This window comes from Sceloporus undulatus, chromosome 5 (assembly GCF_019175285.1).
Source record: "Sceloporus undulatus isolate JIND9_A2432 ecotype Alabama chromosome 5, SceUnd_v1.1, whole genome shotgun sequence".
Classification (NCBI taxonomy): domain Eukaryota; kingdom Metazoa; phylum Chordata; class Lepidosauria; order Squamata; family Phrynosomatidae; genus Sceloporus; species Sceloporus undulatus.
The window spans coordinates 45,202,743-45,229,930 of NC_056526.1; the positions used below are offsets into that span (position 1 = coordinate 45,202,743).

Consider the following 27,188-nt stretch of genomic DNA (forward strand, 5'->3'; position numbering starts at 1 on the left):
AGTAAGTGAATGAAGTAATCCAAAGTTCTAGCAGATGCTCAGTTATTTCTAATGGGAAGTTGCAATTAAGCCTGCAATACTATATACTCTTACTTGTATGTAAATGTGGCTTAACTTGCTCCTGGGTAACATTATTTTAATTGTGTTGCCCAACTGTGTTCTGCTGTTGAAGAAATAAAATCCCACTTTTACTGGAAGCAATGTATGAGTGAGCATTAAAATGCTTAATATTTGGACACATCATCCTAGTTAATATGACTTCACTAAATTTGCCATACAAAGGGTTCCAATTTTTATCTTTTTTATTCAAAAAATACTGTTTATTATAATATTTACAAAATGAAACCTTCATTATACACTACTTTTTATTCAAGTTTGCATGAATAATAAGCTCAGGTGACAATGCTGTCCTATATGGTCCACTTTCTACAGCACAGAAGGGATGAGGCTGGAGGGATTGACACAGGAAGAAAGAAAGGAGAAAGTCCATAATGGATAGAATCTGGTAAACCTAGATTCAACCAAACATGTCTGAGATAGCTTACTATAAGACTCTTCTTTACAAACTAAAATCTTCAATATATCAAAGTGTTTTTTGTTTGTTTGTTGTTACCTCATAATGGCCTATGGTGTTCAGCTTGATAATTCCATCTTCCAGAATCACAGAGGAGCTATCCACATCTAAAAGTTCTTTCATATACACACCTGACTGAAGAGCTGCCAAACAATTGCATGGAAAAAGAATAAACAAGGTATTTTTATTCTGTGCTCAGATTTGTGAAAGGCAAGCATTAAAACAAATGAAACATGTAGTGACTACACACACACCCTTCATGGGGAGGCATATGTCATAACACTTGGGCTCCACAACACAAAGGAGAAACAACCCAGAATTTCACTGCACCAAGGTTTATTGCCTCCAAAGCATTACACAGCCTAAGAATGCTTACTTCCCACCCTGCCTTCCAAGACACAAGCTTATATAACAGAGTAAGTCTTCCTGAGTTACTCCCCTAGGTAACATGCAGGATCACCAGCCTTTAATGCCACCTCAACATCAGCCATCACAGGAAAGGTAAGTCTGTGCAGGATCAACATTGCTTCAGCCTCAAGACTGAGCAGGATTAGGTCCCTGGAGGCTATGCAGATCCAGGCCCTCAGATTACTCACCTATACTGAGACAACAAGTATGACAGAAAGGCCCTTTCACCTGAAGCTCTCATACAAGTAAACCATAAAAATTGCCTGTCTGTTACAATTCTCATAATAGGAAGTGCATTTGTGCACAGCTTGCAGTTATATCCCATTCCTTCACTGTAACATTCATTTTCCATCAATGTCTAAATCAATAAGACTTTGTGCATAGTTAGTAAGCCAATCTAGTGATCTGGCTATTGTTATTGCTGTTATGGTTATTCCCAGTAAAATATTTTGAGCTAGCAACACTGCAACGTAGATTGTGGTGCTGTGCTAACACAGTCTTTCTTTCGCCCATTCCTATTGTTCTTCTTTGTGGAATGTAGCACCCTAACAGAGTGCTTCCTGAGCTATCTGATGTGGGGAATCAGCAATTATTTTTCAAATGTGCCAGGCAACCCTTCCATATTTATGCCCATTTGGCTAAACTGTCCTGGAAACTTAATAGGAACTGGCAGCTGATGCCTCTTGGGCCAGCATTGTTCCCTGGGCCATCACTTTGAATAGCACTGCCTTACCCAATAGCACCAAAAAAAAATTCAGAAAACATCCAGGGGTAGCCATGTTAGCCATACAGCAAATGCAATAAAAAATCCACCAAACAGTGATACCTTTTATTGGCAAGCAAAATGCACAATATACATGCTGCAAGATTTTGAAGCTTCACTGGCTTCTTCATCAGGCATGGTGTTACAAATCAAACAAGAGGGGAAACAAACTGGAGATGTTAGTCATAGGCCTGCATTTTGGTTGGCAAATAAAGGTATCACTGTTTGGTGGATTTTTGAAAGAAATTAGAATTTATGACTTGGCGGTCATTACTCTCAACAGTGCTCGCTGTTCATCTATTAACAACAAATGAAGAAATATTCATTTGTGGCTTGTAAAATTTTTGAATACATTTAAAACAACTGCTGTTTTAAGTATAATTAAAACACAGCAATGACTAATTACAACATAATGGCAAATAAAGGGCAAGAGCAATGGCTTACCAAGGCCCATCTCACTGAGTTGGAGGCCATAAAGAGCGCCATTCTTGTTTAGAAAAGCTTGGAGGATCTTCTCTTTGGCTTGTCCTATGGTGTCACAATCCAAGGCATTAACCTGGATGTTCTGTGTAGTGCCTTCACCTTCGTTTTCTTGGATATTTTCAAAAACAACATTTAATGCCTAAAAGAGTACAATTTTTTAAACTTGAAAACCACAGTTAGACATACTTTTATGCAAAAGATTAGAATGCTCAGGAACAACAACAGAGAAAATTCACATAGGACCTGGTCATGAGTATTATTATACTGCTGTCCTGGGATTTGAGAAATCCATGTTCAAGTCTATCTGAGACATGAAACTCAATGGATGCCTTTTTTCACTCTATCAGTCAATTCTAACTCACAGGGCTGTTGAGAAGAGAGGGAGAGAGCCATGTGTACTGTCTTGAGCTCACTGAAGGAAAGGCAGGGTAGAAATGAGCAAAACAATATACATTTTTACTATTTTCACTTCTACTAACTTCTGAGATAAGACTGTATTTGGGCCAAGGGAAACAGAGTTCAGAACTCACACCCAAGTCAGTTAAAATACAGTTGAGCTTTACAAGGCCTATCCCTTCCCTCTATTCTCCCCCTGCTCATGTGATTTGAAATAACTGGTGGCTAATTTGGTATTCAGCAGTGGGAATTTTAAATTATTTTTAAAAATATATGTTTATTAGAATACATTACTACACTTCATTACTACAACACTGTTTTCATATTTACATTTTACAAATGTTTTGTGCCTTCAAGTTATTTCTGACATGGTGACCGTAAGGCAAACCTATTATGGGGTTTTCTTAGCAAGTTTCTTCCCATCTGGATACTGGCTTTACATTATTCCGCATGTCTTTCAGTTCTGAGCTTCTTCTGATCACCCAACAGAAAAGCTAATTCTTAACCCTTCTTATTATATCACCTCTATATATTCTATAATCTCTTTAATTTTTTTAAAGTATGCGAACTATGAAGTAGGCTGAGATAATTATTTTACAACAAAACTCACTTCTTATCAGTAGCAGAATAGTTGTGCTTTACTTTTTAATGTTGTCATTAAGCCAAAGACCACACTGACCATAGTTAAGTTGTTATCTTTCCAATAAGTTACAAGAAAAGAGGAAGCACAACTCTTTTTTCATCTTCTCTTGCCACACGAAGTGCAAGATATGTTATCAACAAAAACTGTGTGGGCTTATTTCCTGTTCCATCATTACAGATAACAGCAATATTTTCATCTCCCTCTCATTACTCTGTTATATGTGTCTCTCTGAATTGCGACACTGAATCAGAATAATGATGAAAACAGGTTGGGAGCATGAACACTATTTAGGTGAGGTCCATAGTAAGAAAGGGGTGTCTACCTTAGCCTTCCCAATCCTGTTGACCGCCAGCTATTTTGGATTTCAACTACCAACACCCTCAAATAGTACAGAAAACTATAAGGGCAACTGGGAGCTGTAGTTCCAAACATCTGAAGCTAATGAAAAGCTGGTGTGTTTGGGTCTCCTGTCAAAACATTGGGTATGTAAAAGTTGCACATCACCAAATGTAAGTCTAGAAAGTAGAATTAGACAGCCCTTCATTACATTTTCATGTGTTTGTTTTTTTCTGAAACAAGTATTGTTGCCACAATAGGTGTGAATACATTTCTTAAAGAAATGAGTGTGCTGCAGAGGGTTTTTCATACCTTGCATGATGCCATTCTTCATGACTCTCTGAAGCAGAAGTATGTAAACTAAACACATGGATGCAAATTACTTTAGGTTGTAGGTTTTTCTTTAGGTTTTCTTGGCATTATATTTTTAGGCACATAATCCAGAGACTACTGACCATAATATCCAATTCCTTAAGCACAAAGCGAATTGTAGAATGTAAATTTACAAACCTACCACTGTATTAAATTCAGTTACTTGCCACAGTAACCAGTCTTCATTTAGTGTGTACAGGGCCTTGCAAGTTATTACATCCACAGGACCCTTGATCATCCTTTGATTTAGAGTAGTCACAAGCAAATAGAACGGTTCTCCAACTGTTTCCTAAGAAAGTGAGTGAAACAAATATAATGCATGCGTTTTTTCATTTTTCTCTCTGAATTTTTGTGTATTAGAAATTAGTTACTGCAAAGTCAAAGAGAAACTAGATGGAAAAGTGCTAAGAGACACTATTTAATCAATTGTCATGGTCTAATTCTTTTCCAAATGATATTCATATGGAAATCCACACACTAACTGCACCATGTAATTATTTTTCTTACATGTATATGTGCATTACAAACCTGCAGTTAAATGCAGCCTCCAAGCGTGTATACTGTATATCTATTTGAGAATAGACACATGTGCAGTCACTGCAACCTATGACTGACACACAGGTCTTACATTTCCCCTAAGCTGAACTGCCTTCTACATGAAATATGTTGTAGTATTTGAAATAATGGACATCACAGATGCCTCTAGATAGGCAGTTCCTTTCCTCCACCAACTTTGAATCATACCAACACTGGCAACCTGTGGTCCAGGTTGAGGTGGGAACCCTCATTCTATCACAGCAGGATAAGGAGCCCTTGCTCCTCAGAACATGGGGTGCTGAAATGGATTTCTCATTTCTTCAATGAAAGATCTGTAGTTGCTCAGATCCAGGCTTCCCATTTATTTCATGCACTTTATAAAATGGCACCAAAGCTGACTCTGTTGAACTGACTTGAGCAGTCCCAACAGGGAACTCTGCATTCAAACAGATAACTCAGGGAGCTGCTATGAATACGTATCACAAAAATAACCCTACTTCTTCAGTCTTTAGTTCTGAAAGGCTATAATACTTGCCCGAAGAAAACCAGAGAGGCAAACAGACATCCAATTCGTCAGCAGTTTTTCTACTACTGATTCTGTACGTCTTAGCATCAGCTTAGGTTGAGCATTGCTAGACTGGTCCATCAAATCTCTTGTCAAAACTTCCAGAATATCAGTTAAGTAGACAAGGTTTGTTTGTAGTGCAATTGTCAAGAAAGAAGCAAAAAGGCATCTGTTTATGAAAGAATGTATATGTAAATAACAAAAAAGAGGGACTGAAAGTTCCAATAAAACCATCTAATGGCTTCAGTACAACATCTCTCCACAGCATAGCATAAAGATCTGCATGCAGACATACACTAGGTTGAGCCATATACTCCTCTTTCTTACTGTAAAGCTCCAAAGCTACCTTGCACAGCTATTCCATGCTTCATGGTGAAAGAACTAAAGAATGACCCCTTGTTCTAACAGATCTGCAACAAGTCTATTAACTCCATGACTTCAGCAGGTTTTGACTGGATGGATAGCAAGGACCATCCTGCTGTAGAAATGTTGTACCTGTAGCCAGGTACAAAGTGATCAGAGCAGCACTGAGACTGCTGGAAGACACCTTTAGACCTCAGCTTTGCAGTTATTATTGTACATTTGGCTATGGGAGGGTATCCAGATACTTCTTTGATCTTGCCTTCTTGTTGTGAAGCATGGAATGTCATGTGAGGTGGCTTTGGGGCTTTACAGTAAGTTGGGGGGGTATTTGGCCATTGTGCAGAGAGGAATATCAACCCCCACAGCACCTGAAAAAGAACCTCTGCACATGTAAAGGGCACTCAACATATGTAGATGTCACTTACTGAGTCCTAGCCACTGTCCTTACAATACTAGCTTAATTTATATACTTTCAAAGCTATATCTTGCCAGCTGCCACACAAGGTAATGAAGAACTACTTGCTATATATGTAGCACAACTCGATGCTTTCTATAGATAAGGACAGAAGCAAAATGAATTATGTGAGTAATATGAGAGATGCCACAGAAAATACATTCTTAAGGCAGCATGGTATGTACTGAGCATAGACAGTCCATACAAACAAGGTCTTGGGTGTGCAGAGCATGAAAATAGGTCGGAAGCATTACAATGACTATAATGCCTCCAGATACTGTTAGAATGAAGTTTGTGTAATTACTCATTACTGACTATACTGGGCAGGGCTGATGGTGGCTGTTACAGTCCAAGAGCATCTTAGAGGCTGTTAAGTTCCCAGCCTTTTCTATAGACCACTAAACACATGTGTGACCAACACAGCTCCAGTGATAGAAATTTATAGCGGGAACCCACACAAGAGAGAAATTAAGAAAAACAGCATCTATCCTAGGTCACAGAAGGATGCAATGTATATAAACTATGCAGCTAAGGAGAAAACAACATATAGCCATGTCAATCACCTGGACCTTATATGACATTGTGGGAGATGACATAAACCTTTTATTTGATTTATCATTTCAGTATGGGAACACTCCACTCTCACACAAATGTAAGAGCAAGGGCATATTAACTGTCCTTTTCTGACTCAATCTTACCAATTTTAGCACAATATCAGAACTTAGGCGCTTCTTCTGTTCACTGAAGGACTTAAAAGTCTACAAGTATTCATAAAAGGGTAGTAATCTTTGCCTATAAACATGTGAATTTCATTCTACAAAGGAGTACCTTCTAATGTAATTTATTCAGCATTTAGTATCCTAAATTACTGAACAGCTGACATAGGCATTATTTCTATTTTATGTTTTCACTACAACATTTCTGTAATTAACTGAAGGACCAGATACATTTTTTCTATATGCTTATTAAAGGAGAACCAAGTAGCTGTGGTTCTAAGAAAGGGAAAAATAAAAAAAGATACTTCCGTGGGTATATATTGTCACACTTAACCATTTCTATGTCTTGAAAAATATAAATTTTTATATCATACCTGTCTCTTACAGAGAAAGTTTTCTGTTTTTCCAGAGTGTGAATTAGAGTAACAAGGAATTTTTTGTTACAAATTAACTTAGACAATTCTGTAATGCTTTCATCCTTTTGACTTGGACTTCTACTCTGCAATGGTTGAAAAGATATGAATTATATCTCTGTGTGTTTGGCTTTATGGTAGTACACACTTAATTCTTCATTAAAGTTGCAATAATCATAATCAGAAATCTAGATTAAATACTTGGTTATTAATACCAACTCTTGCCCTCTAAATGTTAGGTAGTTTTTCATACCCACTACACTCCTTACCTGGAGGCCTAAGTTAACATCATATGTATTTTTGGTCACCGTGGAGGTTGGTATTCCATTCATCCCATTGCAATGACCAAAGACACCCCTCCAGACTTACCACAGAGCCACTGACCCCTCTCCCATTGTCCTTGCTTCCTTGATGGAGTATAGTAGAAGAATCTGGCTATGCCCCCATTTCCAGGTGTGAAATAATTACACAAGACCTCCAGAAGGCTCCAGCACACCTTGCAGGGTGATACCAGTTCACACTTGGCTATGGGGACATGATCTCCACCAAGCATATTAATGGTTGTGGGATGGAAGAGGGCTTCAGAGGCTTTACACTAGGTCCAGGGAGTGGTACATGGCTCTTCATAGCATAGTTCCACACACAGAAGTACTACACTATGCTGAATTATGCAAGGCTGGAGCTCTTATTTCCTGAATAAGAAACCTGTGATGAAGATTAAAAGTTACTGTATTCTTTTCTTTCTTTAGGTCAACAATTTGCAGACATAAGTATCCTCTTATTTTCTAATATTTAATGCATTTAGATGTTATAATCTTTAGAATAAATGTGTGTGTGTGTGTGTGTGTGTGTGTGCCTTCATGTCACCTGTCAACCTATGGCGACCCCACATTTCAAATGTTTTCTTAGGCAAGCAATCCTCAGATGTGTTTTTTTCCAGTTCCTTCCTCTAAAATATAGCCTAGATCACCTGGAGCCCTGGTTAACTGCCAGTACTGCAGCTACAAGGTTCTGAGTTCAATCCCAGGGGCTCCAAGGTTGACTCAGCCTTCCTTTCTTTCATTGCTTGGTAAAATGGGTACCCAGGTTGTTGGGGCAATTAGCTTACAGATTATAAACAGTTTAGAGAATGCAGAGTTCACTGATAAGCAGTATAGAAATGTTCATACTATTGCTTTGGTATTCATTGGCAGTCTCCCATCCTAGCACTAACCAGGGCTAGCACTGCTTAGCTTCCAAAATAATCACTCTAATAAAATCAACCCAGTTACACTACAATATATCATTGCATCACATCACTCTGGTTAATCATCATTCATCCCCAGCCAGCAAATGTAGTGCTAATAATCACTACATAAAGAAACACTTTTTTTCCTAGAAGAAAACTATTTTTTATATGGCATGGCGTTGCAAGGTTTTTTACATTTAATGAAGGATAAAGACAGTGTTTAAAATACAGACAAAATAGAAAACAGGACCCAGCAGAAAAATTGTGTAGGATGGCACAGTATGTCCAGGATTGTGCCTGTATCTTCACATTTAAAGGCAACAGTATTGAAATGTAAGTGATTTATGTTTCCCATCAAAGACAATTTGCCACCTGTCATCTTAATGAACACAAAACATCTGTATATGTATATCACCTGCTATTCTGTTTATCTGTTGCATCTCTCAATAGTATTGTAATTCAAAGCAAAAAGCAATATAAAATCTCAATAATTTTGACTAGAAACACTATAAATATTACTGTCAAAGTGCTCCTTTCTACTGAAGAGGTTGCCTGACTTTGCAAGACAGGTAAAAGAACATCTAAAATACTTACAAGTAGTGCACTGGAGTCTTCAATAAAAATAAATGGATTGCCTCCAGGCTAAAATAGATTAATAGAAGATTATTTTTACCACTAGATACCTCAGATACTGTAACTTGAAACTAAACAAAATATATTAATTTAAAAAAATAAATGGAGGTAGAAGCATTAGTATTTTGTCACAAATATACCACAAAATTTACAAAGGTCCAAAACACACTGCAGAAATAGTCCAGTTTGATTCTGCTTTATTTGCCCCGGCTCAATGCTAGGGAATCCTTGGAACTGTAGTTTTGTGAGACATTCATCCTTCTCTGTCAGAGAACTCTAGTGCCACAATAAACTACAATTCCCAGGATTCCATAGCACTGAGCCAGGGCAGTTAAAATGGTCTCAAAGTGGATTATTTCTGTAATGTGTTTTGGGCCAATGAGATCTTGTAGCCCATTTGAGACTGAGTCAAAGACGTTGCAGCATAAGCTTTTGTAGTCTCAGGCTACTTCTTCAGATCAGTCTACAAAAGCCTATACTACACCTTCTTTTGTACTATTAGTCACAAAAGTGCTATTGATATTGCAGTTTAACATGGAATTATACCACCACAGAATTTGTCATGCTGTTTTGGACTGCAACCCATTTCATCAGTTACATTTGACAAAATGGTCTAAGTACATGCAAGTTTATTCCAAATAAAACTTGTTTGTCTTTAAGGTGTCACAAAACTCATTGTTATTAATGCAATGAAGATTTGGGAGCAGTCCTGTGTTTAAAGTGCAAATATTTTACAATAAGAATAACTGGGTTGGCCTAAATTGTGTCTGTACGCAGAAGAGAAATGTTAACTCAAGGCACAAATTATTTTTTAAAGGAGGACCTTAGTATACATTTCCCCATATTATTCAAGCTCAGATCATAAGCAAATGGATAGTTGATTTACAGAATACATTTTGTGGTTCACCCTGAATTGATTTTTTAATGGATGTCCGCATCACTTGAGGTAATGTGGTGATATGGTCTTCTCAGATTGTTTCCCCCTGTAGACTGTAGACCAACATGCCCTGAAAAATCTTTGAAGAGTAGATAGAACACAGTTTTGTTGTGTTATGTTGTTCACATGATGAAAACCATGAATATAGCACATACAAAACCCTTTTTTTTAAAAAAAAAAATCAAATTCAACAAATTCAAAACAGAAAATGGAATCAGCAGTTAATGTGAATTCATTCTTATTCATAATATAAAATTATTTGCACAAGATGGGTAGCTGAGCCTGATGTCTACTGTGAATTACATTTAGAGTAGATAAATTCAGTAAACAGTAACTTGGCAAGTCAATACATATGCAAGTTCTATTGATTCAATGAGTCTACTGCTGATGGGATTAACAATGGAATTTAAGCCCTGGTAATTTAGCAGCAGTGAAACAGACTGACCCTTTTTGCTACATAAACATCAACTACACATAATGATGACATGTGGGAAAGAAGTGCTGACATCCTGTTAATGGCACATAATATGCACATGCAGGGCTACATCTACACTGCAGAATTCATGCATTTTGATACTGCTTTATTTGCCATGGCTCAATGTGATGTAATTCTGGGATTTGTAGATTTGTGAGATATTTGGCTATCTCTGTCAGAGAACTCTGATGTTACAATAAACTACAAATCCCAGGATTTCATGGGGCAATTAAAGCAGTGCCAAAGTGTATTAATTCTGGAGTGTGGCAGCAGCCTAAGTTTTCCATATTTATGTTTCCTCCAAGACTTCTGGTTTGCTATTTGCATTTTGTTTTAACCACAAAGAAATAGCTTGGCAGAACCAAGGGCCTAGTGGCACTAGGTTCTCTGGCTTTGGTGCTCCAGGGCACCATAAGAAGGCCTTGTAACTTTATGGATAACTCCAGAGCAATTCCTAACCTCAAATGTTGCAATCAACCAGATGTTCAAGCAATTCCCTTTTAAAGTCATTATTATTAACCGTGTGGAAAAAATAATTAATTGTGTTAACTATTTGGGACATTTCAATTACCAAGAGACTAGCAGTATTTACCTCTGGGAAGAAAGTCCTAAGAACAAAGTGTTTGTAGTCAAGGAAGGGAATCGTTCCAAAATTATTAACCACATCCAGCTTTTCCATCTGTAGTTCAACAAATCCTGCAACCAACAAAGATCCCCTGGAGTGGTAGTTTTTACAATATAGGATTATCTTAATTATAGCTTTCAATATGATTGTGCAAAGCGATTATCAGAGACAGTTCCCAAAGCAGACATTATCTTTACGTTTTTCATGACAAGTGAAACAGATGGTGAATATGCTTTTCAATATCCCATTTTCTTGGATTAAATTGCTATACACAGTGCAATGGCAGCCAAATAAAGTGGACTGATCACAATAGACCGTAGTTGCCGTGAAGTGATGACCAGCTCTATACTGGATACTGTGAGATGGAAGCAGAGGTAAGAACACCTGGGCCAGGTATGTAGCTACTAAATGGCTAGTAGCACACAGCCCAAGTTGATGATGTCAGTGCCTTATGCCCACCTTGGGTGCTGCTGTTGCTGGCTAATTAACACCAGCCTTTCTACATAATGTTAGCAACAGCAATAGCAAAGTACATTTTGTACCACTTAGCAGTGAACTAACACTCCCTAAGCAGTTTACAATGTGTAAGCTAATTGCCTCTAACAAGCTCGGTACTCATTTTAGTGACCTATAGAAGAATGCAAGGCTTCCTAGAGCCTTGCCTGGGACTGAACTCTCTTTGGGGTCCCTTTTGGCTGGGGCCCTGAGACGGTGCCCCGGTTGCCCCAGCCTAACTACAAGCCTGGGCGGCATGAAGCCGCCCATTTCAACACATTGGGGCTGTGGCAACCGCATGCTGATCTGGCCTTTGCGGGGCACAAAAAGGTACCACAAAAAGCGCTTCCATTTTGAACCCTGCAAAGGGTGCAATAACTGCATTGCCACGGCTTGGCGGTACTATTTCGGCATTGTGTCATCTGTACACAGTGCCAGAGGAGCACTGTGATGCTGTGTGGTGCAGTGCATGGTGTCACGCCACCTTGGGGGAGGAGCTGGAGCATGTGTTGTGGAGATGCTACATCCCGACTCTGTCCCCAAGCTAGCCCAAACTGCTGGTCTGAACAACTCCTGAGATACTTCCTACTTTTAGCACCACTACATTGCAACCGCCTAATCTCTGGTCTCTATTCAGTGATAGCATATAATTACTAACACCTTTCCCAGCTCACCGGCCACTACTGACATAACTGGCATCTTATCATACTGGCTGTAATACTTATTTGCTAATAACAATTCAATAGGAAATCTATATTTTATAACTTTGAGAACTACTGTATAGAAAGTAATGGTCCCTCCACATTTGCAGGGATTTCGGGTGAAGGACCCCTGTGAATGTGGAAAAACCGCAAATAAAAGAACATTATTCTTTTTACCTAAGATAACATCTCTCTAGGAATTTCCAGTCCTCCAGTGCAACTCTGATCAACATCTGTCAGAAGTTGGTCATAGAATCATGCTAGAGGACCTACAAATGCCCAGAGAAATGTTTTCTCTAGGAACTTCTAGGTTCAACTCTATGGTCAACTTCTGCTAGTTGTGCTGGAGGACCTAGAGATAACATATTAATTAAAACCACAAACAATCAAATCTGCAAAGTCAAAGCTGCAAATGTGGAGGGCTGACAGTACATGTCTTTAAATGGAATTAAAGACCCCCTCACTTAGGCATGCAAGAGTCAATCCATTTTCCTCGTACATAGGGAAACCCACCTTCACGTATTTCTTTACGAATTTCACATTCCAAAAGCTCCAAGTGTGCACTCAGTTTTCTATTTAACTGCTTGGATTTTCGTTGAGTCACAAGAACTGCAGCTGAAAAATGGTGAGTGCTTTAATTAATCCAGAAATAGGAATAAGCCTTCTACACATTTGTATTCATTTAGCAACAAAAAGTGTCTCAGCACGTATTTACAATCTATATCCATGCCCCTGGTGCCCTTCAGATGTTTTGCACCTCAAATCCCATGAATACTAAATAGTCAGAAAATGTAGCCCAATATATATGTAGCACATGGGGAAGGCTCTGTGTATGAAAAGACATAGGTTGCACCCTAATGCTCCAGAGGGGTGGTAGTTTCACTGAGCTTCATTTAGGGCCAGTAATGGGAATTCTGGAAATCTTCCAATGCCACAGTTGTCATGAGATTTTGGGAGGGACTTGGCCAAATGCCATATTCCCCATGTCCTCTTGACCTGGATTTTGTCAACTCAGAGATTTCATGCTTTGACAGTGATTGATCTATGGCATTGTAATTACATTAAAGTTGCAGCCTTTTAAGAACCCGTAATATACTGTCCAACTGGTGGACTAAGCAAAGTTGAGGAATAGTAAACAGAGCATAATTCAGTACTAGAGGTTATAGTGAAACATGTTGTGAATGTAACTTTATAAAAATATATAAAATAAAACTTTTATTTCTATCCCGCTTTTTGTTAAAACAATCAAAGTGGCTTACAAGAGTTGAAATACATCCATATATACAAAATATCCACCCCCTTAAAAGACAATTAAACAATATAGAATTTAAAATTACATAACAATTAAAACCAATAAAAGTGGCAGAGTCATAGTATATATATGGGGGGGGGGCAATCACCACATGGCCGAGTAGTAAAAAAAATAATTTCCATTGCTCATTCCTCCCACTTCAGCTCTTGCAGTTCCTGAAATCTGAATTAGTACGTTACCCCGAGTTTCAAAGTCAAATATTGCAGGGGAGAGAAAAGCATGAAGGGATGTAATCAATCCCACTGACAGATGCCATTCTGTCAGCAGTATATGGGTCTTCCCTGTTCATGGCAAAGCTGAGTCTACAACACAGCTGCCAGTTGCAAGAGCACTCTTAGAGGTAGCATGTGGGGTAATGGAGCTTCACCTGACAAAGGGGATTATCAACTGGGAGGATGAGGAATTCCCAGGTCTTAGGAGATGGGTGGGGCACCTCCAGATCTTGCATAGGTTGGACTGAGATCACTCCTTTTTCTTGATCTAAGCTCCTCTCCTTCAGTCTACTCTCCTTGACTCTTATTGCATATCCATGCTGCATTTTAGGACACAAAACCAATTTATGCTGTTACTTACCTACAATTACTATAGGGATTATTAAGAAAAGGATGTACAGATATACATAGCCGTGTGTTTCATTTGGGACTTCATGCACAAAGTTTCCCACCTTGACCTAGCAGATTAACAAGAAACCGAATGAGCAAAAGGAACTGTAGACCTTCCACATTTGTAGCAGACTAGTGTCAGTAAATAAACAAACTTGCCTATGAATATAAACAGAAACATCATGTTTTTACTGTTCCCTGAACCAATAGTAATTCACAAAGAGAGAGGCTACTGTTAACAAAAATTAAATTACTAAAAGTGGACTTTGCCAGTACATAATGGAAACTGATATGAACACAAGACTCAAGTAAGGATGGATTCTTGCAGGTGTGAAATGTCCACCAAGTGAGGCTCACTTGTCTCCGACGTTGCTATCTTTTAGAAGTCAAGAACCTCCTATTTATCTGGGATTTAAAATATTAGCTGAGATCTATTTAACTATGTAGCATCTCCCAGTCTACCCACCACCTCTGCTTTGCTGGAAATCAGCTACAGTGAGTGACCGAAGTCTGTTCTCCTGTGGATTGAGACAAAGCAAACTGACATTACCAATCCCTCCCAACAGCAATCTCCAGTGTGACACTCAGAATCCCTGTGGAAATTCCTCTTTGCACTTGAGATTTCTGAAATGAGGGAATGGAAATGTCAGTCTGCTGCACTCCATTGGCAGGTATATTTCAGAGGAAGGAGCTGGCAAAAACACCTCTGACTATTCCTTGCTTAAGGAAATCCAATGAAATTCATGACGCTGCCATAAGTCAACAGATGACTTGATGGCACATACATACACACACATGACTAGAGTCTTAGGTACTTCTCACTACACACACACACACACACACACGAGAGAGAGATTAAGCTTTATGTGTGATCTGACCAGTTACCACTTATGTCTAATCTGCAAATGTAAAACAAACCTAACTGGGGGAAGGGGAAACTGGCAAAATGCTGCTGATCTACTGATTCAACACATTTTTTTAAAAATTAAAAAGCGTTTAATGCCACCATATTCTGTCTAGATGCTTTCTTGCCTGTTAAAATGCTAAACTCCAAATAGGGAAGTGAAGTTATATAATTTATTTGCTAAACCTAAGTTTGTAAATCACATGTATGGTGTGGATGCACAGATCCATTGAGCAGACTTAGGTCCAAAACACACTGTGGAAATAATCCAGTTTGACACCGCTTTAACTGCCCTAGTGTTATTGATTATCGATTATTATTTTAAAACCAGAATTTTAACCAGAAATCAGCAGGGAGACCAAGGAGTCAATTGGAAAGGAAACATAGTTTATTTAGCTGCAGCATTGTTCCCAGAGGACATTCATATTCCAAATTCTGGGACCACGATTCTAAAACGAACCTAGTTTTTATAGTATTTTGAACAAAGGAAACTACAAATCACATTTTCATTGGTTACATTGAATTAAACCCTATATATTCATTGGATATCCTAGGATATGCCTCTATCCCACGTCAATCAATCTTTTATCTATATGTTTTGTTTCAACGTCCCCAAACTGTCTGTGCAGGTCTTTCTTTTGTTTGGGTTAGCAATTCAAATATGGAGCCATTCAAAGTTGTTTACATTCCAAAATTTGTCATGACCTGAATAACAAACTTTGCTCTTATTTCAGCACTATAATTTTTAACTTCTGAGCATAAGTAAAATTCAAAATTTGAACCACTTACCGCACTAGCTCAATGCTAGGCAAAGTTGAGATTTGTAATGTTTGTGAGACAAAATCCAAAGGACAGCTGGGTTCATGTCTGGGTATTTGTCCAGGCATCGTAAATTAATTTATTTTGTACAGGGATTCACAAGTGAATTCTTTCCAACATATTTAATTAATGTTGTACTAGCTCTTTTTCTATATTACTGACTGACTTTACAATACCAGTGAACTGAGCACTGATATTTCATTCTTGTTTCTCCTCACACTACTGTTGTTTTTTCATCCTTTGCTCTATCCTCTCTTCTAGAAAACAAAATGTCATGCAGCTGCATCTGACAAGACCTAAATGGTATTAAATGCAAATGCAAACACACAAACACACACTTGACCTGAAGTCACTATAGGACAAATGCTAAATGTAATCAATTTGAAGTGAAATTGACACCAAACATGAACATATTTACATCCCTCTGAGCACGCTCTCTGAGTTTGCTGTGCCTCGAAGCACAAATTACTGGATTCTATATATAGAAGCAATGCAGGAAAGGAGAAAGCTCACAATGATATCTAACCAAAGACTAAATTGTGTAAGTTCCCCAATCTGAAAGGCAGGGGAACAGAAAAGTAATATTCATTTTGTGTTCTCCACAAATGAAATTGAAACAAATTGGAAAATTCAAAAAAGTATTTTCCTCATATTAATTTCAATTTTTTTGCTTTTAAAATAATTTTGGACCAGATACCTTTCTCCCTATACTAGTTTTTAAACTGTAGCCACTAGTATATGATTCTACTTTAATATATTAACATCTCAGATGAAGATGTTTAAAAGATGGGTATTATTCATTAAATTACAATTGCACCTTACTGGCTTTGCTTGTTGATTTTTTTCTAGCTAGCCTAAGCCCCAGTATTGATAGAGTCCCCCAAATATTCATTAAAATGATCAAACATTGGTACCACCATTATTACAAAATTAAACAATGAAAGCAAGCATGTTTCATGTTTGAAGGATCTTTGGAAGGAAAAACAGAAACAGATTTGGCTTGATAGATTACACTGAAGATGCATGTTCTCTAATGTTCTGCAGCTGCAAAGTCATTTTACAGGGTGTCATGGGCACATATTTTAATTGGGCAGTGGTTCACAATCTGCCCAAATGATCTATTTCTTCACAGAATGAAGTGCTCAGCCTGCAGCCCTCAAGGCCTCAAAAACACCCCCCCAGGAGTCCCCTGGCATGCATATGTGCATGCATACGCATACACACACACACACACACACACACACACACCAGTCATTGCCAAATTCCACACGTCACCAATGTTATGCACATCTTTTTTTTTTATTGTGCTGCTCCTGGAAGTGAAGGTTGAGCAATTTTTGACCAAAAATGGTAATGTAGCCCTACTCTAAGATGTTGCTACACTACAAATTCAACCTAGATAATGAGGAAATCAAAATAGTTAAAGAGTTGACCCCAGAGTCAAATACTGTACTGATCAAAATGGTGACTGCAGTCAAGGAATAAGAAGAAGACTAGGAATAGGGAGGGCAACTATGAAAGAACTAGAAAAGATCCTAAAGAGTAAAGATATACAGTCGCCCCTCCTAATGCACGGATTTGAGATCCGCACCCTTGAAAATACACAGAGGGACAACCTCCACTATTTGCAATGGTGCACACGCCCTTGCCATGCGCACAGAGGTGCACTCCATTCAAGCCTATGAGGCTTGAATAAGTATGAGCCTCTGTTTTCATGGGGGGGGGGGGTCTGGAATGGATCAACCGTGAAAACAGAGGGCCAACTGTATATCTATGAACTAAAGTTAGAATCATCCAGGCCATTGTATTCCCCATCATCATGTACAGATGCAAGAGCTGGTCAGTAAAGAAATCAGAAAGAAAGAAAATCAATCAGGGAGGTCACAGAAATGAATTTGCAGGAATTAAGCTGAACACTGGAGGACAGGGAATCTTGGCGATGTCTCATTCACATGATCACCATGAGTCAGAGTCGACTTGAGGGCAGTTAACAAAAAAGTTTGTCTGGCTTGAATATACAGTAATGCTAAACTGTGATTGCTCAAAAAGGAAAGCAGAAGTTTCTCAGCAATTCACAGCTGTCCTGGAAAAAAGCAGAAGAACGGTAAAAGCCTGGAAGTCTCCTAGGCTTCTTCCATAATTATACTGTAGTTTGTTGTTAACATTTGAAGATCTCTGAAGTGGTCAGAACCTCAGATTTACATACAGAAACTGAAAAGTGCCTCTCAAACCCTACTGAATAAAGAATACATCAGACAAATTCCCCCAGCTTTGAGGAGTTGCAGTAGTTTTGTGGCCTCCAGTTTTTATAGTGCTTTCAGAAGCACCAGCAAACACAGTGTAATTTCTTCATGAGATCCAAAATAGCCTACAGCACTAATGCTACACAATTATAAACCAACTGATCATAATCCTACAGATTGTTTTCCAGACAGACTACACGAAACCTGGCTGGCATATTCACAATATGGAGTGGTCACAACTATGGAATACATTTAAAATACAACTCACATACACAAAAAAATTCATTTTACTTACATAAACTTTCACACTGGATCTATCAATCTTGATACCAGAATTTTTGGCTCTGCTGTGTATAATGCTACGATCCTCAGTGTTTGAAATATTTTGGACAGTGAAAGTTATATTCACCAATTCTTTATTAACCACATGAGACAGAAAAATTTCAATTTCACTTCTTGATATATTTAGTGAATCGTTTTTTTTCTGGAAAGAATGGAAATAATTAGAATGAAACAGAATAAAATACAAAGGAGGACATTTTTAAATGGAGAGATTCGTTTTCTTTTTTAAAAAAACTTACATGTATTTTTAACTCCAAGTCGGGTTCCAAATCTGTTGTCAGTTCATAATGAATAAATTCAGGATCTGGATCATACTGAAGTTTAATACAAGGTACATGCCTCTCTTCAATTGTTAGGACAATAGCAGCCATTTTCATCATTTTTTCAGGTTTAATAGCTGGTGTTGTAAAATTACATTCAACACTATTTGTGTGACATGTAAAGTGCTAAAAAAGGTAAACAATACTAAACTATAAAACATGGTAAAATTTATACAGCAGGCATTAGTAAAATGTACTCAAAATAACTTTAGCTGTGGTTCTATTGATATATATGCTACTCACCTTAGAAGAATTTCAGTTAGTACTTACATTTATTTAGCTCACAAATAAAAATATAAAGCACAATATTTATTTGAACACTTAAGATGAAGTATTACAAATACTCTACCCAAAGTAACTGCATAGGTGCTTCCTATGGAATCCTAAATTTGTAGTTTAGAAGCACTGTTTAAAATTCTCAGCAAGAGAGCTCTAGTACCTCACCAAACTACAAACCTCAGAATTACTAATGATTTACATCTCATTTGGGAGAAAAGCAGGATATATATCAAATAAATAAAAAGGACACAGCCAGGATAAAGTGGAATCATAGCCAACTGCCCAAATATATGACGAGATATTAGATCTGTGCCTTTAAATTTTCGCAATTCCTTTCTTTTCTACAGAATTTAGATATTTTGATATGGATTGTGCATGACCTTATTATATACTTTCCAATGTAATGTAATATAATATAAGTGCCTTCATGCTGCCTGTCAACTTATAATAACCTCATAAGTTCAATAGGGTTTTCTTAGTGAAGGAGTACTTAGAGGTGATTTGTTATTGTCTTCCCTTCTACTGTATATATTTTCTACAGTAGCTACGGAAAGTATTCTATGATTAAAAGATGAATTCCAACGCTAATACTAGATACGTATTTCCTACGTTCAAAAATATAAAGTCTTCCAGGGACTAGCTATGTTCAATTTCTTGTCTTCTTTATATCTGTAATTATAGAGTTCTGTAATTACAGAATTAGAGAACTCTTCCACAACATTGTAAAAGTTCAGTCACAAATGGACAGCAGGGAAAACTGAAGAAGAGCAAACTGTTCCATGCACAGTAGTGTTTTAAAATGGTGGAAATTTGGGACTGCTCCCAAATATAGAGGTAAATTAAACATGTTAAATTGCATACTGTGTGAGGAAACTGTAAAAGGCTATTGATGAAGGTATGTTCTATGGGGGTAGCATGTTGTGTCTGTGGCTACTGCCACACTGCAGAATTAATGCATGACATGACTCCATTCTATGGAATCCTGAGATTTGTAATTTATTGTGTTACCAGAGCACTCTGATAAAAAAAGGCTAAGTATCTCACAAAACTACAAACCCCAGAATCCTGCAGCCATGAACCATGGCAGTTAATGCAGTGTCAAACTGCATTAATTCTTCAGTGCAAATATCGTTTTAAACATTTGTTGGGATGCAAGAACTGTTAGCTATGCTTAGTGATGGTCTCAATATTTCCCCTCTGTCAATTATTCTGCCATAAAGCTGACAGTGATAACTCTTACTAGCATCACAACAACATTATGTAGAGTGTAGACAGTGTTCTGTGTTACGTCACATCCCTGGTAAAATGCCCAAGGTTGCATTAGTGTTCCAGTTCTTGTACTCATAACTTAAGCATTTATATATTGAAGTAGACAGATCCATTAATGTGACTGAAAATACATACTGTGGTATCAGATACACAACATATAACAACTGTGTGTGTTCATTAATAGAAAATATTATCTGTGCCTTTCTATGTATTAAAAAAAACCCGAAGGCATTTGCACCCAACATAAATTAAAGCAATAAACCTAACTATTAATTTCTATAGCAACATACACTTAATTATCATAATTAAAACCATAGGGCATAAACAATAATTAAGCAATGAAGTCTTTATTTACCAGTAGTATCATATAGACGTCAACAGCCATAAGTCCTCATGCTTCTATAACACCTAATAAGGGTGTTCCATAACACCCTTATGCTTCCATAACACCTTGTTTGTTTGTTTTTTACTCTTCATCAAATGGCCAAAAATTAGAAACGCAAGAGAAAGAAATTTCCAAAGCATGGAGCTGTATTAGTGGCAACTAATTAGCAGGAAAAGTGTTAAGAGATTATATTGTTCCTCTTACTGTTTCCCAAATTTTGGTCTACCGGATATTTTGGACTTCAATTCCCAGGAGTCCTAGGAAGTTTGGCTAACAATCAGGAATTCTGGGAGCTGAAGTAAAAAAATAATCATCTAAAAGATCAAAGTTTGGAACCACTGCTCTAGAGCAACTCTCTAGGAAAAAACTGCACTGGCAGCCAAAGGAGTTTGGATAGGTGCATTCTGCCGCTGCAGCCCATTTTTCTTGTGCAAACATGTGTTTTGTTCCCAAATGTTCCCCAAAGCAATTGTCTTGATTTAAAAATGGGGAGGGGATGTGGAATCACATTTGGCTTTATTACACCCCACTCCTATATTAGTGGTTGCCTGTTCTCTTAGTAGTTGGACAAATGCTAACAAAACAACTACTCCAAGGAACAACTAGCATGAGTTATAATGAACTGTGAAAGTACTTTTGTAATAGGCTACAGAATTGTTTGCACAAGAAATAGCAAAATTTCACATGTGTGGACTACAAAACAATTAATCTGTATTTCTAGAAGCTATACAAATTTTACACAAGCAGAGAAATTCCAGAGTACAGAAATCAATAAATAGAAAATCCAATAGTTTCTAGCAATTATGTTATCTATTGGTAGAACTGCAGCCAAAAGAATATTCAGACTCTTGTCTATGTACTAATCAAAACTGAATTTGCAACAAGGGCAGGGAACTTGTGGCCCTGGACTGCAGCTCTCATGATTCCTCATCATTGGTTATGTTAGCTAGAGCTAATGGAAATTTCAGTTCAACATCTAGAAGCCACGAGGTGCCCACACCACAAGCTTTATAAGCACCTTCAATTTGTCTGGCCATTACTTCATTGGGAAAAAAATCAATTTAAATGGAAGATCTGGAAAAACAACAACAAATGGACAACACTTACAATCAAGGTTTGTTCCATCTCATCTACAATAAGAACTGAATCTGTAATATTCAAGTATCTCCCATGTATAATTATGTTGCGTCCTCCACTGCAAAAAAATAAAAATAAAGTAAAAAATAGAATAAAACTGTGGGACAGGAGGTAAAAAGAGTTTTAAAACTGATATTTGTCTGTAAATATTATGAAGTCACTTTTACTAGAGTGAATGTAACATTCTTACTTTCTCAAAATTTGAATGGAAAGCATGAAATGCCAGTATAAAATGATGTAGCAACCTCCAAAGATGGGCTTCAGTATTGAGACTTGTCATACAGAAACAATCCAGCCACTACGATACACTACAGCCACTGAGAAGTGATATCATGGCGCAAGTTAGTAAGTCTTATCTACTCTCTTATCTGCTCTTATCTACTATCAGCACTGACCATCTTCCATCTTTTTTTCTTTCCAATGGGAAAAAAAACTAAGGATAGAAAAGTGGAACAGCTAAACAATCCCTACTGACTGGCAATATTAGGAGCTATCTACCTAGACACACACTCAGGGATTGATCCTCTAAATCTGTTCAGCTCCTTCCAGCCATATTGGGTATACTAAATACAATATGAGAAACGAAAATCAACCATAAATGGGTGGACAGTGCTCCTAACAAGTGGACTTCGTTTTTAGTGCCACTGTTGCTTACTGGGTATTATTATTATTATCCTGTATTTATAAAGAGCTGTAAATACAATCTTTTTAATTAGATGGTTCCCTGCCCTCAGGCTTATAATCTAAAAAGACACGACACAAAAGGAGAAGGGAGTGGTGTTGGGGAAGGGGATCAGGTCCAGCAGTTCTTCTCTACCTCCGAGGCCTGGCCCAAGGCAGATGGACTGGAGGGAGGGCTTAGATTCTTAATGGATAATTAAAATGAGCCATCCTGGGGCAGAGAGGGGCTCACAACAAACATACTGAATAACCAAAAGAAAAACAAATGTATTCTGTGCAGAAAGAAAATATAGCTAGAAAAAGGTGCCAAGCAGGAAAAAAAAGCATCACAGCATACTCAAGAGAATGTGTGAAGAAAATTTTCACAAGTTCAGTGAGTTAGCCAAATTGTGGTGCCTGACATTAAGGACCAGCAACAGAAGTGTGGAAGCAAGGCTGGTGAAGGGAAGCCTTTGTTACTTACTTGGGTGAATATATATGCTGCCCTTTCAATGAAAACACAATATTCAATTATAATTATTTATATCTTCATATATATATATATATTACAGAAATTAAATTTTCTCTCTACTTGCTTACCACTAGTTCTTGAAAGGCAGCCCAAAGAATACAGCTATTCTAGACAGTAGATTGCTACTTTAGAGGGCTTTTAGAAGAAGGGAATTTTACAACTGGCACTTAAGACTTGGCATATATGTGGTACCAAACTTGGAGATAAAATGTTACAAACAACAACATCACCTGTAACATGTTACTTTTAGTTTAACAACTAACAAATTGTTAAGAGAATGCCTACTAATATTTAAGGCCCAAATTCAGTTGCTCAACGGTACTCAAATTTTTACCGTTAGGACCCTCTTTCATCTACATGCAGACATTATGCCTCCCATTTGATGCAGTATATGAATAAAGGTATTTTATTTATTTAGTTTGGGTATTTTCATTCAGACATATGTGTATTCATATTTTAACATTTTATAAGGAAATAACGTTGTTCCAATTATAATGGTTTTATTTAGAGTAAGTTCAATATTTAGCGCAATGGCTATGTACATTTTACACATTAAAAAGTTTAAGAGGAGGAGGAGGAGGGAGGATCAAGGCTTCCGAGTTTCATGCTCCTCCTGGAGGTCTTTCCCCACAGTTTGAGAGCCACTGCTGTTGCTAGTTGCAGTTAGAACAGAGCAACAGAATCAGTTCCATTAAGATAACTAAATTTCCCACTGAATCTACTCTAGTTGGCACTTACAACTGAACTTAGGGCTTAAATGCCTTTATGTATTTATCATTCATCTCCACACTTAGTGCTTTCAGTTGCAAAATAAAAATTGCTTTGAGTCACTAGCAAAGAGTTCTTTCTTATCCAGAGAAAGCCTATGTCCATGAGTCCATGAATCTATTTCCATGCATCTGCTTTAAAATCAGAGGTCTTTGGTTCTAGCAATGAAAATCCTGACAACACAAGGCTGCCCATGGCAACATGTTAGAAATTAACTGGAGCTTTTTAATTTCTGCCACAATTTTATTGTTTCAACAATAAAAATTGACAGCTTGTTTGTTTGGAAGGGATTGCAGCCAATTTAGTCTTCTATTTAATTGCAAGCTTTGTCATAATAATAATAGCAGTTATTGTTAATATTATTTTCTATAACACACTTTTATTGATATACCCCAAGTAGCCAACAAAAAACAACACAGAGGATAATAATAAAATGCAACGCTAAGAAGCAATTAGAAAAAGAAAACAAAGTATTACAGATCATACATTACTCCTGTAAAATCATGATTAAAATCAGGCAACAGCTGTAGTCAAGAGCTAAAATTATACAGAAGGAGCCTGCTAAAATTAAAACTGATTCAAATTCTGGCAAAACAAACACTTAGAAGAGGTCTGACCAGAGGCTAGAAAAGTTACTTTTTTGGACTGCCATCCCCAGTACTCCCATGTTGCATGGACATGTTGGCTAAAGGATTCTGTGAGATGCACGCCATTAAAAAAATCTTCCAAGTCCTGTCCTTGACTGGAAGAATGATTTGGAGCCAGCTACAGTTATGTTTATACTGAATATTTTAATAGGGCACCAAGAACTGTGATTATGGAGGTGATTTTAGTTCAAGGGGTTTGGACAGACAAGAAGCTTGGCATTACGTTAATGAAGGATTGTCTGCTGTTAATAATCTACTGTTTTTGTTAGTTAAATGAATGATTTAACATTAATACATGATTAATTACTTTTTCAAAAGAAATGAAATAATTCAGAAATTACCTCCTCCATGTAATATTTGGAAAGATCTCAGAACACTTTGGGAGAGAGACATAATGTAATGGTACAGGATGTGAGCATTGGAACCCACTTTCCTTTATGCATACGCTCTTGACTTCTTTGCGACTTGGTGGTAAACAGAATTTCATATGTGTGTGATTTAGCACCTTAGTGACAGATATCCTGAAGGAAGAAGAAGGAAATAACCTTAAATCATTTTTAGCAATAGCTATCATTTTGTCCCAAGACAAAATGTATTTATTCAAAAGCAGTTAAAGAGCATTTGTGAACCATGTAGATAGGTTTTAATGATTATTTATGGATTCACAACCCACAATTTATAAAGCCATGAACTTAATCTGTTTGCCCTAAATCTTCTACCATCCTGTGATATAGGAAAGTTAACATGAAAATCTAGGTTTGCATTAAGACAGAGAATTCACTATAGCAGCATCTATAAGATAGGCTTTAAGACAAACCAGAAAAATAAGTCAGAATCCTTGTTTGCCAGCGATGGTATGGCCAGGACAGGAAGCTTTTTGACTAGTCTGTGGAGTTTATCACATGGGAGGAATTTCTCTAAATTTCTAATGAAAAGAAAGTGGGACCAGAATTCATTCATGTGAATTCAGTAGTTCAGCAAATTTATGTGAATGCAAATTGTGTTCAAACTGGCTCCCCATTGCCTGAAAATAGCATGCTATTGCCTGAATTTGCATGTGGTAGTCTATCACGCAATAACATGAAACCCCATGATTGTGTTCAGACTGACTTCCCATTGCCTGAATTTGCGTGTAGTGGGTTCTCACGCAATAACATTAAACCCCATGATTGCGTTTAAATTTACATTGGATTATACTTCCAATTTCCCTTGTCTGATAAACTCCTGAGACAAGAGTGAGAAGAGAATACTGGTGGAAGGAGTGTTTGTTTCCAATCTCCATCAAGAGCTTTCAAAACCACAACTGACAAAGACACTTGAGTAATTGTCCAAACTGGATGTATGGATCTAAGAGTTCAATGAGATCTCATACTGCTAAGGTGGTTTAGAAAGCATTTTAAATAGTCAGTGCGCATTTTGTACAATTTTGCTTTCTTACTCAATTTACAGATGTGGAAAATTCAAAAATCATTTTAAAAGATACATTAGTAGTGAAAATGGAAAAAAAAGAGATTAAACAATATCCATTCTATTGTGGAACAGGATGGCACCTTGAAACAGTTGAAAAACCCACTTTTCTGACACAGGAGCCAGGAGCTCTCTCAATATGTTTCATCTTTTTTCGGGGATCATTTATATTCTATAATATTAATAGGAATCATTAACATTTATTCTCTGATAAATAACCATGCTCATTAACACCAGCATTGTGTAACCCACAAAAATGTGGACCAGCATCCAAATAATGCACCAAATTTCAAATTTGACCCACCAACTCTCTTAGAATGGACTACTGCTGATCCCAAAGAACAAAGATTCATAGAGACAGAAATAAAATATAATGGGAAAATGGTAGATGTCTTGTGTCACTAGTGATCATTATTCACATTATGAATAAAAATATCTGAACCAGAGCTTGTAAAAGTTACTTTCTTGAACTACAATTTCCTCAATTCCCAATTCAGTAGTGGGTAAGCTCTGATCTGAACTTACTCTTCCAAAGATGTTATATGCAAGCTAAGAGCAAAAACATCCATCTTCATCAATCCCATTCCCCTGTTATTTTCAAACTGATACTCTATGGACTATTTTAATAAACAACAGTATCAGACCTAATTGCGAGGTTCAGGCCAATACATACAAGGAAATTTACATCCCCAGTAACCCTCCTGGTTCCAGTACACTTCAATGTAGAGTTGTGTCCTTTTCAAAGATAAAACTATTGTTTGTTGTGACTTACTCATCTGGCTTACAACTACTGGTTCCACTTATTTCCATCAAAATGTTTGATCCTGTGAAGTTTTCTCCTATGACTAGCACTTCACTTTTGCCCAGTGTTGATATCCATGCTGGTTTAATGGAAGTAATGATCATGGGCTATTGGAAACAAAGAAAAACTAGATTTTAAAATCTAGGCTGTAGAATTAAGTAGAATGATGGAATCATACATTTATGAATACTTTTATAACATATATGGCTTGTGATCTGTTATAGGTTAAAGAATTTTTACTACACAATTTTAATTGGTTTCTGCTTGTTTCAGGAAGGAATATAAAAAACTGAGAAGCAAGGAAATACTCGCGGAGCCCTAAGGGCTCCTCAGAGCACAGGTTGGTAACCATTGTATTAGAGTCTATGGCTGGAGCAGCCGCAAACTACTCTCACCATCCCTCATCAACCTTAGTCGCAGTTTAGCATAGCACACGATTTACCATTATCCATGATCCATAGTTAATATTAACCATAGTTACCTTCCCTTTTAAATCAGATATAAAAACTTAGACAGAAACATGAATGGTAGCATTAACATTGTAGTATTGTTAATCATGGGTAGCATCAATATAGATGTAATT

The 27,188-nt window shown here is 37.3% G+C and overlaps 1 protein-coding gene across 4 annotated transcripts in view; it reads right to left on the bottom strand.

The window, feature by feature from the left end:
- PLXNC1 (plexin C1) overlaps window positions 1-27,188 on the bottom strand; it is a 63,309-nt gene that overhangs the window by 9,858 nt on the left and 26,263 nt on the right. For all 4 annotated transcript variants that reach the window (XM_042469755.1, XM_042469754.1, XM_042469756.1 and 1 more), the window contains 14 exons: window positions 26,576-26,712; window positions 24,678-24,857; window positions 21,700-21,787; window positions 18,579-18,785; window positions 18,293-18,481; window positions 14,003-14,099; window positions 12,631-12,732; window positions 10,889-10,992; window positions 8,846-8,893; window positions 6,985-7,109; window positions 5,048-5,246; window positions 4,118-4,264; window positions 2,190-2,367; window positions 614-717 (listed from right to left, as the gene is read on the bottom strand). In XM_042469755.1, the coding sequence (XP_042325689.1) occupies window positions 614-717; window positions 2,190-2,367; window positions 4,118-4,264; window positions 5,048-5,246; window positions 6,985-7,109; window positions 8,846-8,893; window positions 10,889-10,992; window positions 12,631-12,732; window positions 14,003-14,099; window positions 18,293-18,481; window positions 18,579-18,785; window positions 21,700-21,787; window positions 24,678-24,857; window positions 26,576-26,712 (1,905 nt within the window). The remainder of the gene's footprint in view (window positions 1-613; window positions 718-2,189; window positions 2,368-4,117; window positions 4,265-5,047; window positions 5,247-6,984; window positions 7,110-8,845; window positions 8,894-10,888; window positions 10,993-12,630; window positions 12,733-14,002; window positions 14,100-18,292; window positions 18,482-18,578; window positions 18,786-21,699; window positions 21,788-24,677; window positions 24,858-26,575; window positions 26,713-27,188) is intronic.